The sequence below is a fragment of the Erpetoichthys calabaricus genome, chromosome 6 (genome assembly GCF_900747795.2).
Source record: "Erpetoichthys calabaricus chromosome 6, fErpCal1.3, whole genome shotgun sequence".
In the NCBI taxonomy this organism is placed as follows: Eukaryota; Metazoa; Chordata; class Cladistia; order Polypteriformes; family Polypteridae; genus Erpetoichthys; species Erpetoichthys calabaricus.
In genome coordinates, this window is record NC_041399.2 from 41,538,588 (window position 1) to 41,556,976 (window position 18,389).

Here is an 18,389-nt window from a genome sequence, read left to right on the forward strand (position 1 = left end):
TCACAGTGGGGTAGGTGGTGGTGGTGGTTTGGGGGGGTGGATGTTCTCTGGATACTCCATTTTTCCTTCCTGCTTCATAAAGATGTGTGTGTTAAGTTAATTAGAAATTCTAAATCTACTTTAGCTGTGTGTGTGAGTAGACCCTGCTATGGCTTGGCCTTCTCCTTGGGGGGGGTTCTTCTTTGCAACTAATTCTCCTGGGATAGGCACCACACCACCTCACCATCCTCAATTTGATTAAGCAAGTGTGAGAGTGTTATGCTTTGCAAGATTTATGACAAAAAATCAAATATGGCATTGAAATGGGAAACAAAGAGTATACAAAATATCTGACTTAACAAGAAATTCTTTCCAAAAACTAAAAATTCTTTATTCTGGTAGTACCAGGCAAGTAAGTTAGCATGCTAAGTGAACAATCAAGAGACATATAAAAATTTCAAATCCATGTGTAAGGCTGCATCCTGTAAGACTTTATTTAACTCAAAAAACACACATAAATTAAGCAGCAACTAAAATGTATATTCACAGAAAAAATGCTAAAAATTCACACTAATTTATTTTTAAGAAAGAGTTCCTATAGGTAGAGTGCCTCTACTTCTTTTTCTTTCCTAACACTAAGAACTAATACATAAACTTCAAAATTTGCCATCTCTGAATTATGAGCAAAACACAAACTTAGAATTTTTAAGAACTCACATACCACAAAAGTGTTCTCAGTTAATATACACTTATGAACATTTACTGTCCTCTACTGTTTGATAAAAATACTACAAAATTACCATTTTAAAACAATCTATTATAATAATATGTGGCATCTCTGTCATTAAAACAGGGATGAAACAGTTTATTATTAATGCTAGCATATAAATTCATAAAAAACAACATTGCAATAATACACATGAAAAATCTAAAAATTCTTACTTTGTAAGTTTCTGTTTTATATCTTCAATGCTTTGCTGATAACCTTTGTAAGCAGTTTCAAATTTGAAGAGCAGTTTTTGATAGGACAGGGTACAATCATCTAGGTTAGCCATTATGGCAGCCCATCCTTGATGTTGTAGGTGTTCATCATGTACCAGGCGTTCACAAAATGAGCAGAGCTTCTTGGCAACTTCAAACATTTCCTGTAAATGAAAAAGAACAGGAAACCCTCAAATAAATTCTATAAAATTAAAACAAATTTAAAAACACCAAACCTGAATGAAAACATATACAAAATCTATAAAAACAATAAAAGCAGTTCATTCCAAAATATAGCAGAGAATACAACATTGTATAGTCACTGTTCTTGCATCAAGTTACAGTTATTTAACAGAGTGTTTAATTAAAGTGAAGTGTTTAGGGTGAAGGTGGGTGATTGAAGATATTAAAGATATTGGCTGTGTTGGCTGTAGAGAGAAAAAAGGATCCTTAGCTATGAATGTAAGAGGACACCAGAGACACCCAAACAAATTGTTTACAAGGTTTTATGTGGTTAAATGAACATCTCTGGGCACTGTCCAAAGAATTCATTAAGAGATGCCTATGTATTGAAGTCAGTACTGGATATCCTAATAGTACAATCTACAGCATATATTTGTGGAAAAAAATGTCTGTAGTCTTTAATACTAGCCAGCATATTCTTCTGAATTGCTTGAAACAACTGAAGCAGAGATGGTTTAAAGGATTATATGAAGAGAGAATGAAGCTTACAGTGATAAAAAGAACACAAAGTTGTGTTTTTGTCCGCGCTAGCTCTGTGCGTTTCAGAGATTTAAATCTTGTTTGGCTACAGAAAAGAACACATTAAACACACACATTAAAGACACCAAATGCTCTTAGTCACTACACATTGTTCTCTTCCTCATTGACTGTGAGAAGGATGATGTATCTTCACATTTATTTTTATTTAGTTTCATATTACAAACTACAGTGGAACCTCGGTTTGCGAGTAACTTGGTTTACGAGTGTTTTGCAAGACAAGCTAAAATTTTTAATAAATTTTGACTTGATAAACGAGAGACATCTTGCAATACGAGTAGTATGTATACGCTTTGTCTGCTGAGCATCATGTAATCACAACTGAGCTGATGGTTCTTCTCTCTCTCTCGCTGCGGGATTGTGGGCAATCGTCTCCTATTCTCCATCTGAGTCAGCGTGCCTCACTCATATAGTCAAAATCCATACGAGCATATACTGTTTACTACAGCATTGTGTGTGCGTGTGCATATGTGTGTGTGTGTGCTGTGACGTGCGAATCCCCGTCTTGTACCACCAGCTTTATTCAGCTTGAAACAGCAACAGCGTGGTTATTAATATAGCGGGTCCTGCCACTCTCCTATACACAGACACAGCAGTCAGGCAGGGTCGTGGCCAAGTAGTACTGTGCCCTGCGCATTTATAATGTTCCTTGTTCCTTGTATCACCCATCGATGGCAGGCGCTTATAGCATGTCGGCGATCTTTTCGTATTCACTTTTACGGTGAACTGCTACAGCGCTGGGAGACTGCAATTGCTTTGGGACGCTCTTCTGCGTGTCGTACCGTTGGGTGGAATCCCACAAGAGTTTAGAAACTCACTCACAACAGCCATGATTCTTTTCAAAGGTAAAGTGCAGGTTAATTTGTTTTATGTATTTTTACTTTATATTTTGTATTAATCATTTTTATATGAATAGTTTTGGGTTGTGGAACGAACCACCTGAGTTTCCATTATTTCTTATGGGGAAATTCACTTTGATATACGAGTGCTTTGGACTGCAAGCACGTTTCCGGAACGAATTATGCTCGCAAACCGAGGTTCCACTGTATATTAGTTTCAGTCACATTTCAGTAATGCTATCTATCAATCTTCATGTTTTGGGGATACTTTACTTTATCAAAATCAAGGATAACTTACTCAACATCTAATTATAGTCTGCTTGAACCCTTCCAGCCTGGATTATTCTAACTTCATCACAAAGGCTCAGTATTGGCAATGATGTCCAGATTCAATTCCAATTCACAATGGCCAAATTCAATTCGTTATCGATTTTATCTTGACTGAATTTGCGTGTACCGGTGTATTTGAAGTGATAGCTTTTTTTAGAAATTATTTAAAGCACGCATTAGAAATTTTCAGTAACACATAATTGGAAGGGTGCCTATATAGTGACCTCATAACATATGCATAAGCATGAAATGAAATGTAAGAAGACTAGGAGGCTCCGGCCCGCTTGCTTCGCTCACCAACCCCTGGGGTGAGCACTCATGGCTGAGCCACTCAAAGGTTGTCGGGGCACTCAACCGTTAAAGAAAGTGATTGTACTTAAAGAGATGGTATATAGAAGAGTATGTGAGATGCGGGAGGAAGACGGTTTGTTCCTAGGTTATTATAGATAGAAAATCAGTTACTTGAGTATTTCACTTCAACTGTCTATGTTAACTACCAATGACTAATAAAATGTAGTAAAAAGCAAAAGTAAAAAAGGATATAAAAAATTAAATTACATTAATGCCTTGTCAAAAAAAATATTATGAATTACTTTATCTCCTAACTTACATTCTATAAACACTGCTATTTTGCATTTCTGTTCACATATTGTTCAGGATATTTTTCTCTTTTCCGTTTAGTGAATGAGATTCTCTTTGCTCTTGATTTTTATTAGATGCAGCACTTTTTGTTCATTTTCTTTTTTCAACGTTCATTATCAGCTCTATTTGACATTCTTGAATAGATCATTTTCTTTCTTGCTTTGCCATTATAACTGGCTGAGTTGAAGGGCAAGTAAGCACTGAGAGTGTCTCGGGGTGGTATGGAGAAAGGATGTGCACAGTAGCAAAAATGATTGGGTGAGAGGTGTGGAGGGGAGTGGTCAAGACTGAATAATGTGGACACGATGGAAAACCTTTTTAATATAATGGAGCAAAATACTTGGATTAGTAATGAACATGTAATATCAGTATATGGAATTTAACTAACATATGTATCACCACATCAGAGACCACACATCTTATCATCTTGCAAACAGTTATTATTATAAAATAATCAAGCATTGCTTCTTAAATAATAAATGTTATTCAATAACCTGTTAGTGTGTTATGAATCTCTATATAGACACCCTTCAACCAAACTGTAGGCCAAATTTATTCCCCTATTGGACACTTAAAATAATCCTGAAGTAGTCAAAATTAAAGATATAGTGGGAAGACTCGTGTCTTTCTATAATTCTACAAGTTACACATTATCTTCAGTTGCTCACATGTACAGTCATGTTAATCAGTCTCGAAAATGACAGACAAGAAGGAAGCATTTTAAAACGAGGATCTAGAGCTGATGCTTGTTGACAGTTTCATTGAATGAATGGAACATAAAAGAAAAAGAACCAGCCATCATAACTGATAAGGCCGCCATTATTTAGCTACTTCAAGTTGGCTGGTTTGAGCACACACTCACTTTTGTATCACAGGCTGCTCTGAACATTACATTTACATTTACATCATTTAGCAGACGCTCTTATCCAGAGCGACTTACAACAGTGTTTGTTAGTTTTTTTTTCGCATACCCCTTGGGGTCAGAGCGCAGGGTCAGCCATTGTACAGCGCCCCCTGGAGCAATTACAGGTTAAGGGCCCAGCAGAGTAGGATCTCTTTTGGCGGTGACGGGGATTCGAACCGGCAACCTTCGGGATACCAGCGCAGATCCTTAGCCTCAGAGCCACCACTCCACCCAACAACTGCCCACTTGTTTTGCCAGGTGAGGTGCATTGTGGGGTCTGTTATCTTTACAAATAAAAACTTCTATAGATTCTGGTATTTTCTGGGTATGAGGTGAATCAAACGGAAGCTTGGAGTTACTCACTTTCTCCAGTGTAGATTGTTTAGGCTGTACTAGTTTGGATATCAGCCAAGACTATGTTTATGGATGATGTCGGAATTTCTCAAATTTGTTTTGTTACAACAATAAATTAACTTATGAGCTACACAGCATACATATGGCTTTGCTTTCATCCAGTGTTTCTTTACCAATACATTATCTGAATTCATAATAAGTTCACACATCTGATATAAATGTCTAAGAGGCGGATTTCAGTTAAAGAGGACACACCACTTTATGTGAAGTAGTGAAGTGCTTTTTCTGTACAAAGCCTTGACACCATGTAGAAACACTGTAGAAAGCAATAGCACCATCTACTGGACCGAAAGCCAAAAATGAAGAATAGCAAAAGTCTACATACTGCATAATAACTGAACAGAATATAGATTCATGAGATCAGTGTTGAGACTAAGAATTGATATTGAATTGTTTAAAATGAAAAATAATGATTACAGTGATCCCTCGCTATATCGCGCTTCGTCTTTCGCGGCTTCACTCCATCGCGGATTTTAAATGTAAGCATATGTGAATATATATCGCGGATTTTTCACTGCTTTGCGGATGTCTGCGGTCTACAGTACGTGTGCTTCCTCAGTTGATTTGCCCATTTGAATTCAAACAAGGGATGCGTTTGAATTCAAAGAAGGGACGCTATTGGCGGATGGCTGAGAAGCTACCCAATCAGAGCACGAGGTTAAGTTCCTGTGTGCTGCTGATTGGCTCAGCGGCGGAGTGCTGCATTAACCAGGAAGTCTAATCTCACTCATTCACATTAACGTGCCCAAGCGCCAACAGAAGATGCAAATGATTGCAGAAAAGGTAAAAGTTTTGGATATGTTGAAGGAAGGAAACAGCTACACCGCTGCAGGACACCATTACAGCATAAATGAGTCCACGATTCTTTTTATTTAAAAAAGGAGGAAAAGTATATAAGATCTACGGCCGCAGTGTCCTTTAACCAGGGTGCAAAACGAGTTGCAAGTGGACGTGATAAGGCAGTAGTCTGGATGGAATCTGCTTTAGGGATTTGGATTGAAGAGTGCTGGAAGAAGAACAACGGCGGTGCTAAACAGTCGCCTGAAGAGGCTCCTTTAGAAGAGCTGTAACGCTATCCTTTGTTGTGCAGTAAAATTAAACTCATCGTTATCGGACAAGTCGTCGTGTCATTGTTTGTGAGTAACCATAATTAATTATTTACGTACAGTACTTATTACATGTACATAGTTTAGTGTCACTGTACACACATTTTACTGTGTACAATTTTTTTTCATTGTACATATTTATTGCTGGTGGCCTGTCTGTCGTAATGGCTGTAACATATGTGATATTGGAGACGCTCGATATCTTTAAAATAATATTTAGGTTTTACTGTATGTAAACTGTGTTTATATACATAATTTTAATGAATCTTACCTAATATCTAAGAGAATACAAATGGTTTATGCTGTATAATTGTGCGTGAAATGTTTATAATAGTGTGGGAGAGTTTATAAGGGCTTAAAATATATAAAAATAACCATATAAACATATGGTTTGTACTTCGCGGATTTTCTTATTTCGCGGGTGGCTCTGGAATGCAACCCCCGCGATGGAGGGGGGATTACTGTAATAGGAAAATCTGTATTTTTACCCAGCTCTGTTCATCACAGTACTTTAATGCGGACAATGGTCTTCCCTTTGCACTGGTATCCCCTGAAATCACTAATTTTTTTTAGGTAGGTAGGTAGGTAGGTAGGTAGGTAGGTAGGTAGGTAGACAGACAGACAGACAGACAGACAGACAGACAGACAGACAGACAGACAGACAGACAGATAGATAGATAGATACTTTATTAATCCCAAGGGGAAATTCACATACTCCAGCAGCAGCATACTGATAAAGAAAATATTACATTAAAGAGTGATAACAATGCAGGTATACAGACAGACAATAACTTTGAATAATGTTAACGTTTACCCCCCCGGGTGGAATTGAAGAGTCGCATAGTGTGGGGGAGGAACAATCTCCTCAGTCTGTCAGTGGAGCAGGACAGTGACAGCAGTCTGTCGCTGAAGCTGCTCCTCTGTCTGGAGATGATACTGTTCAGTGGATGCAGTGGATTCTCCATTATTGACAGGAACCTGCTCAGCGCCCGTCGCTCTGCCACAGATGTCAAACTGTCCAGCTCCATGCCTACAATAGAGCATGCCTTCCTAACCAGTTTGTCCAGGCGTGAGGCATCCCTCTTCTTTATGCTGCCTCCCCAGCACACCACCACATAGAAGAGGGCGCTCGCCACAACCGTCTGATAGAACATCTGTAGCATCTTATTGCACACATTGAAGGACGCCAGCCTTCTAAGGAAGTATAGTCGACTCTTGTCCTCTCTTGTACAGAGCATCAGTATTGGCAGTCCAGTCCAATTTATCATCCAGCTGCACTCCCAGTTATTTATAGGTCTGCACCCTCTGCACACAGTCACCTCTGATGATCACGGGGTCCATGAGGGGCCTGGGCCTCCTAAAATGTACCACCAGCTCTTTGGTTTTGCTGGTGTTCAGTTGTAGGTGGTTTGAGTCACACCATTTAACAAAGTCCTTGATTAGGTTCCTGTACTCCTCCTCCTGCCCACTCCTGATGCAGCCCACAATAGCAGTGTCGTCAGTGAACTTTTGCACGTGGCAAGACACCGAGTTGTATTGGAAGTCCGATGTATATAGGCTGAACAGGAACGGAGAAAGTGCAGTCCCCTGCGGCGCTCTTGTGTTGCTGACCACAATGTCAGGCCTGTAGTTCCCGAGACGCACATACTGAGGTCTGTCTTTAAGATAGTCCACAATCCATGCCACCAGATCTACTCCCATCTCTGTCAGCTTGTCCCTAAGGAACAGAGGTTGGATGGTGTTGAAGGCGCTAGAGAAGTCCAGGAATGTAATTGTTACAGCACCACTGCCTGTCCAAGTGGGAGAGGGATCGGTGTAGCATGTAGATGACGGCATCCTCCGCTCCCACCTTTTCCTGGTATGCGAACTGCAGAGGGTCGAGGGCGTGACGGACCTGTGGCCTCAGGTGGTGAAGCAGCAGCCGCTACATGGTTTTCATCAGAGCGACAGGCCTGAAGTCATTCAGCTCACTAGGATGTGATACCTTTGGGACTGAAGTGATGCAAGATGTTTTCCAAAGCCTCAGGACTCTCCCCTGTTCCAGACTCAGGTTGACTCCCCAGCTCCAACGCACAGGCCTTCAGCAGTCGTGGCGATACTCCATCTGGACCCACTGCTTTGCTGGCACAAAGTCTCCTCAGCTCTCTGCTTACCTGGGCTGCTGTAATTGTGGGTTGGGGTAAACTCTCACCTATGCTGGTATCAGCAGAAGGATGGGTGGAGGGTGCAGTACTCCGAGGTGAGAGTGGGTTAGGGTGGTCAAACCTGTTAAAAAAGTTGTTCATCTGGTTTGCTCTCTCCACATCTCTCTCGATGGCGGCACCCCGCTTCGAGCTGCAGCCAGTGATGACCTTCATCCCATCCCACACTTCCTTCATGCTGTTATTCTACAACTTCTGCTCCAGCTTTCTCCTGTACTGCTCATTCGCCGACCTGTGCTGGACTCGGAGTTCCTTCTGCATGCACTTGAGCTCATGCTGATCACCGCCTTTAAAAGCCCTTTTCTTCTGGTTCAAAAGGCCCTTGATGTCACTTGTAATCCGTGTCTTGTTGTTAGCATAGCAGCGCACTGTTCATACTGGAACTACAATGTCCATACAGAAGCTGATGTAGTCAGTAGTGCAGTCAACAACCTCCTCAACTATAAGATCCCTGCAGGATATCCCAGTTCGTAGTTCCAAAGCAGTCTCTCACAGCCTGCTCTGCCTCCGGGGACCATTTGCTGAATGAGCATGTGGTTGTAGGTAGCTCCCTCACTCTTGGTTTGTAGTGAGGCTGAAGCAGAACCAGGTTATGATCTGCTTTCCCAAGCACAGGCAGCGGGGTGGTGATGTATGAGTCTTTAACGTTTGCATACAGTAGGTCAATAGTCCTATTTCCCCAGGTGTTACAATCCACATACTGGGAGAAGGCAGGTAATGTCTTGTCCAGCGTTACATGGTTGAAGTCTCTAGTGATTAGCACAAGTGCCTTGGGGTGTTGTGTTTGTAATTTAGCCCCATTGGAATGGATGATGTCACCCGCTAACTCCACATCTGCCCGAGGAGGGATGTATACAATAACAAAAATGACGTGTCCAAACTCTCTGAGCAAGACACAGACTTATGGCCAACAGTTTGATGTCCCTGCAGCAAGTGGAGATTTTAACATTAACATGTCCAAAGTTGCACCATCTTGTATTGACATAGAGTGCGAGTCCTCCTTCTTTCTGCTTCCCGCAGATACTTGCGTCTCTGTCTGCTCTAACTGTGGTAAACCTGGGTAGCTCCACGTTACCATCTGGGATGTTAGTTGTTAGCCACGTTTCACTAAATCACAACAAACTGCATTCTCTGTAGGTCCTGACATTTTTTACCAGCGCAGCCAGTTCGTCGATTTTATTTGGTAGTGAGCAAGGTTATTATAGTTAACGAAAACTAAAATAAAAACTGAAACTATTATTAAAACAACATTTTCATAAACTGAAATAAAATAACAAAACCAAAATGAAAAACGAAAACTAAATGAAACTATTAAAGTAGCTGGAAAGACTAATTGAAATAAAATAATAATTTACTAAAATATTTTGAGTTTTCGTTTTTGAATGAATATTCTTGCAGTTATTCTTTAACCCTTGTAACTTTAAACTCTAAAACAGAAAGTCATCCACCACGAGCCACTCACATATATCCATCCAATGAACAGCAGCTGATGAAGGAGGATGGGTGTTCACACAGAATTTGCGAATACGGGCACGTAAAGCGTGTGAAATAGAAAGCAATTTACTGTGCTGCCTTTCTTTGCGCTTGTTGTATATTAAGATGTAAATCAAACACCTGAAATCGGAATGTGCTGGTCAACAAAACCTTTACTGTATGGACAGAAAAATCACGCATGAGTAACGTTTCAGTTTTCAGGTGTCTGCTTTTCATTGACAGTAATTCATCTGTCAGATTACACAGGAGGAATCGTTTTTACTTTCTCCTATACGAAGTATAGGAGAAAGTAATCATGAACAAATTCGACCTCGAGATTTTGATGAATCTCAACATTTTAGACCTCCCTGAGTCCGAAAATGCCGTTTATTTGAATTATGTCTGTATGTGTGCATGTGTGTGTGTGTGTGTAAACACGATGACTCAAAAATGCAACGAGATAGATAGATGAAATTCGGCATGTGGTTGTTACACCAAAATTGTAGATCTGTATTGAATTTTGGGCCAAATCCATGAACCGGAAGTGGTACTTTACCTGAATTGATTTTTTTTTACTTGATTTTTTTTTTTTTTTTTTATTCTTGCAGCTGAAGAGTATGATTTATTCGACTTTACTTTTATAATAATTGTTCAATATATATTATTAATTTGATTTGATTTGCTGTTGATGGTTCTTTAATGTGCACAATATAAAATTATAACCATTTTCTTGCGGTTTACTCCTCAATCATCCATCCCCATATCTGAGTACATGAGAAAGTCAAGGGGAGACAACTCCCGATTTTTGAAAATGAAACAACACCGATTGAGAGACTGACAAGGTCATCATACAAGATCAGCATACTGTTACTGACCAATCACTTTTTCAAACTATGTAGTGTAGCTTCCACTAACATTAAACTTGTATCCAAATCTGTTAAGTGTACACTTCTGTCTGATTGCCACACAAAACTAAACACCGTAGGAGCTCCATGCCATAATTACTAAAACTAAAACTGAAACTAATAGATATAAAAATAAAATAGAAATGCCTTTGTGAAATAAAAACTAAATTAAAACTAAAAATACACGATGAAGGAAAACTAAAACTAAACTGAATTTCTAAGTAAGGTCAGAAAAAAATATAGAAATAAAAACTAATATAAAACACAAAACTATAATAACCTTGGTAGTGAGTTCACATTTCCCAGAATCACAGAAGGCACCGAAGGTTTGTAGCGCCACTTTCTCACTAAACGCTTGGCTTTTATCTTAGCACTTTATACCGCTGTTCACAAGATGTTGCTTGCCATAATGCTTAAAGAACTTCACTAGAGCATCTGGGACATTTTATCTATGGACGTCATTTTCTCTGTCTGAATGCATGCAGCTCATAAATGTCCATACATTTCTGTCAACTCAGCACTCACAAAACTAATTCTTTTGAGAACACCTGAACAAATTAAATAAACTTGAATTCTTCCAATTAAACATTGACATCTTCCAATGTATCCAGTTTTGCCTACGAATCACAGTTAAAACTTCATTTTATTATCTGAAAAACATTACTTTTTTATTTAATAAACACACAAGCTTGATTTTTGTACTACACTAAAAATAAACAATTAAGTATCATCCACTCATCAATTTTTCTAACCTGCATATCTCAGACAGGATTGCAGGGCAGCTGGAGCCAATCCAAGCAATTATTAAGTGCAAGGTAGGATCAACATCCAGGTAATGAGCCAGTCCACTGCAGGGCAAACACACACATACAGCTTTAGAATTTCCAATTTATCTAACCTTTGAAATATGAAAGGAAACTGGGGCATGCAGAGGAAACCCACGCATATACAGGGACAACATACAATCTGCACATAGGAAACACCTGGGATGCAGACCCTGGTCTCTTTACTGTGAGGCTGCAAAACTATCACTGCACCACTCTGCTGCCCACAGCTGCTAATCAATGGCTTATTAATACAACTGAAAATTTCATTTCATATGGCAATTTCAAGAAGTATGAGAGTTTGAAAATTAGACAAAAATATGTTTCACTTACAAAAAAACAAAAAAGTAAAAATAAACACAGAAACAACAGAATTTTCTTTTCTTCTGGAATCTACATAGTGCATTTCTGATGTTATGACAATAGGGTTAACCATCCCTTCAAAAACTAAGCATTTAAAGCACAAGATTAGTTGGAGTACTAATATGTCAGAGGCTTTTGGCAGTTGTTCAACTGCTGTGTATCTCAAAATTACTTCTTGGAAAAAATCTTCAGTCTGTTTGGCTCACTTCAAAAAGTCAGAACACTTTGTACATTAAAAAAAACAACAAAGGACTTTGCCAACAAACATTCCAGACTTCCCACCAGTAAACTCTGCATCACTTTAAATTGTTAACTTTTAAATAAAAAATTGAAAACAGAATGATTTTGGCTATGCAGTTTTAAGTCTTATGTATGGTAGGTTAAGATTACTGTATTCAGAATCCTAGTCTGAAAGCAAAATACTCTGGTTACATTATGTATCAGATGGCTCACTTACACTGGCCTCTTGTAAGATATCAAATCACCTTGCATACTCTATTGATTTATAAGCTGTTTGCTCAAGAGTTGAAATTAAGCTCCTTATACTATATAAACCTGTTAGATATTTGAAATCACTAGCCGACCTTCTGTTAAAAAAAATAAATTATCACAATTGAACACAAATGCTTATTGTCTCTGAGGTCCTTGATCTCTGTTACTCTTCTTAGGTCTGTTTATGATAAAAAATCAGTTTTGATTTTCAAACCAAGGCAGAAGACTGAATTTTCCCCTGTGGCTTTTAGGGCTCGTTTATACTTCACGCTCAGAACACGTATGTGCACGCATCACGGCTGCCACGCGCTTCCAGCATTCATTTCATTCATCCTCTGAGCAGGTCCTCAGAAATTAACGCGACGCGTGCACGAGTTGCAGTACCAGCAAAAAGTCAGGAGCACAGTGTATCAAAAGTTGGAATGCGATGTCAGAGTCTCTGTTTACTATCTACATGTGACAGAAAGCCTCTATGCGGATCCTACAGGATCAATGCGCGCTTCGATGTTTGATGAGTGGTTAGATGTGGTGAAGCAAAATGCCGACATACAGATGCATTCGTGGTGCTTTTATATTTAAGCGTTTCATATTCCCCATCGTAATGACACGATACATTTTAAAAGTCTCACATACCATCTTTTGTGCGGTCTTTTTTTTTGCAACTTCACAACAGCAACATAATGTACAGCCACAGAGAAAAAAAATTAAGGACATGGTGAAAAGTTGTATTTTGTGATTGAAGTGGAACTTTCTCCTGACCTGACAGCAGCGGCAAGCAGCAATAGATCACCACACAGAACATACATTAAATGTATGATATTCCAACTCTCTGCACATTTAGAATCCTTAGATTTATACTTGATAGCACTTTCATGATGAAATGCATTAAAGTATGTATGTTACATTTTACAGACAAAATCGTTAATTTCGTTTAAATAATGAATACTGTTAATAATTTCACATAAGTGGGTTACATGGTGGCGGAGTGGTAGCACTGCTGTCTCGCAGGGAGTCACGTCACTGGTATTCCTTGCTTGGAGTTTACATGTTTTCCTGCTGGGTTTCCATAGTGTACTCCGGTTTCCTTCCAAAGATATGCAGATTTGGTGACACTAAAATACTAGTGCATGTGAGTGCTTGTATTCACCTTACAATGAGCTGATGTCCTGTCTAGGGATTGTTTATGCCTCATACCCAATGCTAGCTGAAATGGGCACATCCTGGATTGATGGATTTAATCATTAAACATCCTTTTCAGAGATATTGCGGCAAGGTGTCATCGGAATTTAATGGGTGTTCCAGGCAATTCACAACACAGCGAAGCGAAACCTTTTCTCACCATGATAATACCTCACACTGCCACCTGGTGGATTCTTTCAGATTTACGTAAAGTACGCGCGCAAGCATAAACAGTAAAATGCTTGCGTAGCAGGAGCGTCCGCTGCAGCATGCATTGTGTCGTGTGAAGTATAAACCTGGCCTTAAGCTTATGATGCTTCACCTGCCAGTTTCAAAAACATTTTCTTTCAGTGAAATGGCATGATCAATTATTACTCTATATTTGTTTAGTCAGTCAGGTTTAAAATCTCAATGTATATATTAGAAATTTATCTTGTATTACTTTGATTTTGCAAAGTTTAATTCATCAGAATCCTGCACTATAGCTAAACGTATTTAATCTGTCAAAGCCAATTTTCATAGTATGTTGCATTTTTGTGTTACTTAAAAATTTGTGTTTAACAATGTAATTTTATTTTCTCTCCAAAACACAGTGTGAAGGTACATGTGCTTAAAGACAGTATCTTAAGTAGAGATGACCTCAAAAATAAGGATGACAACTGCAAACAGATTCTTAGTAAGTAAGAGACCAAAATCAAAACATCCATCCATCTATCCATCCATTATCCAACCTGCCACATCCTAACCACAGGGTCACGGGGGTCTGCTGGAGCCAATCCCAGCCAACACAGGGCGCAAGGCAGGAAACAAACCCTGGGCAGGGCACCAGCCCACAGCAGGGCGCGCGCACACACACACACTAGGGACAATTTAGAATTGCCAATGTACCTAACCTGCATGTCTTTGGACTGTGGGAGGAAACCGGAGTACCCAGAGGAAACCCACGCAGACATGGGGAGAACATGCAAACGCCACGCAGGGAGGACCCAAATGGTATAAATTAACGTTAAGTACTGGTTATGGAGAGAATACTATGATTATGAAATTCTTGACATACCACATACAGAATGAGCAAAAGTGAAACAGTGATGTCATCAGAGTACATCAAAAGTCATTACTGCAGGTTGGTGTACTACAGAAGGTATAATGTAAGGCAGCAAGACTCATTCAAACAAAAAGTAGCAGTCAAACAGATTTTAACTGAATTGAAACAATTAAACCTAATTCCACTAGGCATTAGATATTTGTATAAAACATACATCAGCTGCAATTTTGCAACCCTGACAATGACAATAAAGCCTAGCATAGTTAAAATATAAAAAAACAATAATACACAATTCCTTATAAGTACATACATATTTAAATAATTCATTATGGGTTGAAAGAGCATCAGTATATAACTGGTTAGGGGTTTACATTACAACCTGAATAGAGTGAAAATTTATGGTAACTACACTTAATATTCAAATACAGTGGAACCTCGGTTTGCGAGTAACTTGGTTTACGAGTGTTTTGCAAGACGAGCTAAAATTTTTAATAAATTTTGACTTGATAAACGAGTGAGGTCTTGCAATACGAGTAGTATGTACTGTATACGCTTTGTCTGCTGAGCGTCATGTGATCACAACTGAGCTGATGGTTCTTCTCTCTCTCTCTTACAATGGGATTGTGGGCAATCGTCTCCTATACTCCGTCTGTGTCGGCGTGCCTCACTCATATAGTCAACATCCGTACGAGCGTATACTGTTTACTACAGCATTGTAACTGTGTGCGTGTGTGTGTATGTACTGTGACGTGTGAGTCCCCGTCTTGCACCCCAAAACACAAAGCTGAGTCTCAGTACTTTAGCAACACCAGCTTTATTCAGCTTGAAACAGCAACAGCGCGGTTTATTTATTGTAGTGGGATCTGCCACTCTCCTATACACAGCAGTCTGGCAGGGTCGTGGCCAAGTAATACTGTGCCCTGCGTATTTATAATGCTCCTTGTTCCTTGTATCACCCATCGACGGCAGGCACTTATTGCATGTCCGCGATCTTTTCAGATTCGCTTTTACGGCGAACTGCTACAGCGCTGGGAGACTGCGATTGCTTTGGGACGCTCTTCCGCGTGTCATCCCGTTGGGTGGAATCCTACAAGAGTTTAGAAACTCACTCACCATGATTCTTTTCAAAGGTAAAGTGCAGCTTAATTTGTTTTATGTATTTTTACTTTATATTTTGTATTAATCATTTTTATATGAATAGTTTTGGGTTGTGGAGCGAATCATCTTGAGTTTCCATTATTTCTTATGGTGAAATTCACTTTGATATACGAGTGCTTTGGACTGCGAGCATGTTTCCGGAACAAATTATGCTCGCAAACCGAGGTTCCACTGTATTACGAAAAGGTTATGTCAGTCTATGCTTTTAGTACAACTTTATTTAGTAGTTCAAAAAATACCATTCTCACACTAATAATAAAAACTCAATTTAAGAAAAAAAGGTACTCTCTGTGGCTTTAAATTGTAAATAAAAATTGACATTTTAAACTATGTCAGAAATGATGCTATTTTACTAGTAATTGCACGTTATTATTTGGCAAGTCATACCTACCACAGCTAATTGTGTTCTGGAGGCAACAGTGTGAAAAACAGCTGGCATCATAAGGGACTCCTCTACTTTTAGCTCCATTTCATTTTCAACTGAAAAAGTTGTTTTTGGAATCGTTGGAGGGCGTTCACATAAGATCATCTCTTTATTGAACAAAAAAAATGGGATTTGTATCCTAGAATTAAAAAAAAATGCAAAAAAAGCATAGTTTTAGTAGGATTCTGTATATTCAAGAGATGTGGTTTAATAGTAATTGCATTAACAAGGAAGTAAAATGATGGGAAAGTTATCAGAAAAATATAGTTCAAATAGTTTATAAAGTTCAAATTTCATATTCAATTCAAATTTCCAAAATAACACACATGCTATCAATAAGATGACAACAGCTTTAAAGTAAATTATGATTGAAATGTAAAGTACAAGCTACATATGTAAACATTTATTAATATACAAAGTATAATAAAAAACAGAATTAACATTAAATGTTCACGTTAAAGCACTCCAATGAAAAGCAGTATAATCAATGATATAATACTAAGGTTAATAGCCAATGATTGCTGCCTTTCACTATCCAAAACTACATTTCTTAGATGTCTGTTGATGTGTGTCACTTTGAAAAGTCATAGTTACAGCAATACAAAACACATTATTCTAATGCTGACAATGCTAAATTATTATTTTTTTGTTTCTATTAAGTTATATGCTAAGGCCACAGACAAATTTATATTCATAACATTGTATGCTATACAGCAGTTCGTAAAAGCACTGTTTGCAAATACAGTTTTATTCCTTACAACCCTGAGAAAACATACCCTTAATTATGAAAAATGTCTACATAAACATTGGCTCCACTAGATGTTGTTCTTCACTTTCTTTAATGTCTCTCTCTTTCTTTCTGTGTGCTGATTTCAAGACAAGGTTGGCTGGCTAACCCCTCAAAGGAGGTGATGAAACAGGCATTTTACAGCTAAATGCCAGGCCTTACACCAATCTCCTTTAGTCACCTTAGAATCCCTGACATAAATTAATACTCTACATTATCCATATGCATGTCATTTGTTTATTATTTTTGAAAATGTAGGTTTTCCAAAATGCATTTTATAAAAAGTAAACTTCCAGGTGTGTACAAAACAATTAAAAGGTCATTTACAAGCATAACACACAATATAATTGCTTATTTAGACATTAAACTTACCGTGCCAGCACTATAACTGCAAACTCTCCTGTCTGCAACCATGCACTCTCCACCATTGACAACCAGAACTTGGTTTTGAATAGAAATCTTGTATTTGATCTGGATAGCATGTTTAAGATCAGCTACACTAAAAAATAAATAATAATAATAATATAAATCAGAATCTAGAGGAAAAAAATAGTTATTAAACAAACAATACTGTCAATATTTAAAATAATGCTTTAAAATGCTTCCAATTTGAGCAAATATGTGTTGTACACATAAGATAGCTTGTGGAGGACACAGTGTTCTGGAGGGTTGGTGTTTGCTTTCCAAACCTGCTACCATAAGCCCTGACACTGGATTAAGTGAGCTAAGTTAAGCAGAAAAATGGATGGGTTGAATGAGAAAATCAAACACAATTAAATAAATGAAAAAACACATCTTTAATTTGTAAGAAAACATAACGAGAACCTTGAAAACCACAAATAAAACTTTGGAAAATCAGATTTTGGAGTAAAGTAGGCTCAACTCACAAGCAACTGAAATGATGTAACACATCTAAACAAAGAAAGAAATTGTACCTTTGCACTATATGCAGGCTCGTTATTTTGGATGATCCCTTACTGAACACAGAAAAAATAAAACAGATATCAACTTGGGAGGCAGAAGCACTCTGTTGTTACTTGGTTGGGTTACCAGGGCTAGTTGTAGATAAAATAAAAAAACTACCTTTTTATGAAGGAGAAGAGGCATATGGTGCCACCAAAACTGAAGGATGAACAAGAAAGAGACACATCAAAAGGCTGCCATTACTCTGAAATGCACTCTAATGACTTGAAAGGTAGAATGCATTGAACTATATGAGCTTGTGGCTTATGACAATGTAATAGCCAGTACGGCTTCCACACATTCTAATAAAGTGTCCGCCCAAGTTTTGAGAGGTGCTCAAAGTTCCTTCTCCTAACAAGGCAACATACCCTTACCTAGCAGTCTTAATAACTTAAGTCAAGAGTTTAGCGAGAAAGTGGCGCTACACACCTTTGCTGCCTTCTGTTATCCTGGGAAATGTGAACTCACTACCAAACAAAAAGTATCATAAAAAGCTGGAGTATGTGGATTTCCCCTTGGGATTAATAAAGTATCTATCTATCTATCTATCTATCTATCTATCTATCTATCTATCTATCTATCTATCTATCTATCTATCTA

The 18,389-nt window shown here is 38.4% G+C and overlaps 1 protein-coding gene across 1 annotated transcript in view; it reads right to left on the reverse strand.

Moving 5' to 3' along the window:
- rb1cc1 (RB1-inducible coiled-coil 1) overlaps positions 1-18,389 on the reverse strand; it is a 167,810-nt gene that overhangs the window by 99,662 nt on the left and 49,759 nt on the right. The window contains 4 exon segments of the mRNA XM_028803522.2: positions 922-1,124; positions 16,007-16,162; positions 16,164-16,178; positions 17,199-17,325. Of these exon segments, the coding sequence (XP_028659355.2) occupies positions 922-1,124; positions 16,007-16,162; positions 16,164-16,178; positions 17,199-17,325 (501 nt within the window).